Source organism: Arachis ipaensis, chromosome B10, assembly GCF_000816755.2.
Source record: "Arachis ipaensis cultivar K30076 chromosome B10, Araip1.1, whole genome shotgun sequence".
NCBI lineage: Eukaryota > Viridiplantae > Streptophyta > Magnoliopsida > Fabales > Fabaceae > Arachis > Arachis ipaensis.
The window spans coordinates 127,871,386-127,874,431 of NC_029794.2; the positions used below are offsets into that span (position 1 = coordinate 127,871,386).

The window sequence follows — 3,046 nt, forward strand, 5'->3', positions numbered from 1 at the left end:
TATCATTTTTGTTTCTTACTTATCCTCACAATTTTTCGTCATCCGCATTGCATTCAAGACATTTTTTAAGTTAGGATTAGCTAGTGTTCTTAAATTGGACTAGTGTTCTATTATCTATTTTTCATTTTTTGTCTTAGCTTATTAGTTTGCCAATTATAACACAGTTGTATTCTCACCCTTGTCAAGAAGCCAATTCTCATTTAAACTAGAACAAAACTGAGTTTTTGGTTTTCTCATGAACCACTGTTTGCTGGTGTGACTATAGATAGGTCCACCTTGCGTGAGTTGTTGGGAGCAGTGGAAACTGTGAACCATTTCGCTTGCCTCTATCTTATTTAGCACTTCATGATGTTTTTAATTTCATTTTTTAGTGCTGTCTGTCCATACTTGGCATTGGAGACATGTCGACAGTGGCGTTTGAGTAACAAAACTGTAAACCTGATGAGGAATGGAAAGATGCCTACTGTCTCAATTGAGCAGGCCCAGAATAATTACACCAAGGTTAGTGATCATCTTCAAACTGAAAGACTACTTAAGATATGATGTGGGTTGATACAACATTGTCCTAATACACTTATATATACCAATAATCTAGGTCAAGTATAGTACCAACTTCCATTAGCCAGTCAAGGTTGCTAACATAATGAGTCTCAAAAAACAAGAATATCAAAATTCTAACCTTGATGTTTAAGAGAAGAAATTTGAGTAACAAAACTGTAAACCTGATGAGGAATGGAAAGATGCCTACTGTCTCAATTGAGCAGGCCCAGAATAATTACACCAAGGTTAGTGATCATCTTCAAACTGAAAGACTACTTAAGATATGATGTGGGTTGATACAACATTGTCCTAATACACTTATATATACCAATAATCTAGGTCAAGTATAGTACCAACTTCCATTAGCCAGTCAAGGTTGCTAACATAATGAGTCTCAAAAAACAAGAATATCAAAATTCTAACCTTGATGTTTAAGAGAAGAAATTTTGTTCTGCTTCATGGTGACATTTCCTTCTTTCTGTTAATTAGTCTTAATAAAAGAATGTGATCTCTGATAGCAAATTATCTTGCATTTGTATGAATTTTAGGCTGTAAAAGCGGGTCTTCTTAAAATCCTTTCCAAAATGGGGATCTCATTGCTTTCAAGGTATGTGATTTATGTTAAAGAGCTTAAGGGTCAAAAGAAAATAATATTTTCTTGTGTTTTGATTCTTTTCCTTCCTTAAGGATGTCATGCTTATGCTTTTTTTGACAAGTCAATTTGTTAATTACTTCCATGTATGCAGTTACTGCGGTGCACAGATTTTTGAAATCTATGGATTAGGAAAGGAAGTTGTCGATCTTGCATTCAAAGGAAGTATGTCAAAAATTGGGGGATTAAATGGCACTTCTTCATTCTGGAAATGAAGATATGTAGGCAGATAGCTATTGAAGATACAAAAGCTAACTTTGCTCCGTTGAAAGGCTTTACATTCTATATTCTGTGAAAAGCATGGTTTCCTCAAGATTTATGTTTAACGCAATGCCATATACTAACATCATTAGGCACCCTTTTAAGAGTTACAGTGGAAAAATAAATAAATTGCTCGAGTGGTTTTCAGCTTTGTCATCGAAGTTCCTCTGCTACATAATTACATAATTTTTGTATTGTGGCACTATTTCTATCCAATATACACTGCCTAGTTTCATAACAATTAGGTAAATCCTATGCCACAATTATGTGATATCTATGTACTTATGCCATAGCTCGTGGTTGCCATAACCGTTGGGCTTTAAAGATGGAGAAGACAAGAACACAGAACCGAGGAGAAGAGAACAGAGTGAGCACTGTGGCCTTCAAATTTGGGGATTAGGGTTTTAACTTCAACTGAGGGACCAAATTGATGCGGGAGAGTTTACTCTGCCACATCAGCTAGCCGGTGTAAAGCCCACGTGTCACGAAGGCTGCCAGCTCAGCTTTCCGGTTGCGTCAGGTGTCCAGAAATTGCCGGAAGGACAACTTTGAGTCCCGGAGTGCAAGTTCGGGGATGACTTTGAGGAACTTTTAAGTTCAGGGACTACTATGAGGCTCGGGTGCAACTTTAAGGACTACATTGAGACTTATCTCTTAAATTTGACACAAACAATTTGCATATAGCATTCGATTTATGTAAGTTAAGAACGGATTTAATATTGTCCCACCATTAATGTTGACTAATATAAAAATTTTAAACGGATTGATTGTTACAATTTTAAACGGATTCAATTTGCATATAGCATTCGATTTATGTAAGTTTTAAACGGGTTTAATATTGTCACACTATTAACGTACGATTTAGAGTTATGAATAAAAAGAAAATTGAGGAGAAAAAAAGTATTACAAAAAGATTTTGGTTATGTTTTTCTAATACATAGAATATGACTTAACTAATAACGTTATTAACATCCACGTCACTTATTCCGTTAATTATTATTGCCAAATTTAACGGTTGAACAGCATTAAACCTGTTTAAAATTTTTTAAAACAAAAATAGAATGTTTAAAACATTAGAGACCAAATTAAAATTTTACCCCGTCACTAGAACCAAAAAAATCTCTTACCCTATTTATATATGTTCTAAGAGCGTGCTAATATTTCTTTTGATGTAAAGGACATAGGTCTTCCATTTAGGCCTACTTATAAAATGAAGGCAGAAATTAAAATTCAAAACCCTAAATGACCATAGTCATAATTACATGGTCCTAAAAGCCTTCTTTCATTAGGAGTGGCAACGGAGTGGATATGGGCGAATTTTTGCTCTACTTGACCCCGCTCCGCCGTATAACAACCCGTATAAAACCCGCTCTACTTTTACTCGCGGGTAGTAAAACGTTGAACCCTAACCTGTTAAAATTATATATTATACATATTATATACATTTTATTAATCATTTACTAATTATTATAACATAGTATAAATTTAAAAATGAAATTAAATACAATACATACACTACTACCAATATATTTAAAACTTTAAATTAAAATAAATAACCTAAAATTATTAATATCTTCACCCCGCCCATCCCCG

General features: G+C 34.2%; 1 protein-coding gene across 1 annotated transcript; it reads left to right on the plus strand.

Moving 5' to 3' along the window:
• LOC107624482 (ferredoxin-dependent glutamate synthase, chloroplastic-like) lies at window positions 353-2,141 on the plus strand. The gene is made up of 4 exons (XM_016326971.2): window positions 353-417; window positions 702-785; window positions 1,089-1,147; window positions 1,287-2,141. The coding sequence occupies exons 2-4, from the start codon at window positions 726-728 to the stop codon at window positions 1,405-1,407; spliced, it is 240 nt and encodes a 79-aa protein (XP_016182457.1). The 5' UTR covers window positions 353-417; window positions 702-725; the 3' UTR covers window positions 1,408-2,141.

Coding starts and splice junctions, on each gene's coding strand:
- LOC107624482 (XM_016326971.2), top strand. CDS start 726: ATGAGGAATGGAAAGATGCCTACTGTCTCAATTGAGCAGGCCCAGAAT. Junction 786..1,088: donor CCCAGAATAATTACACCAAG/GTTAGTGATCAT, acceptor TATGAATTTTAG/GCTGTAAAAGCGGGTCTTCT. Junction 1,148..1,286: donor GGGATCTCATTGCTTTCAAG/GTATGTGATTTA, acceptor CCATGTATGCAG/TTACTGCGGTGCACAGATTT.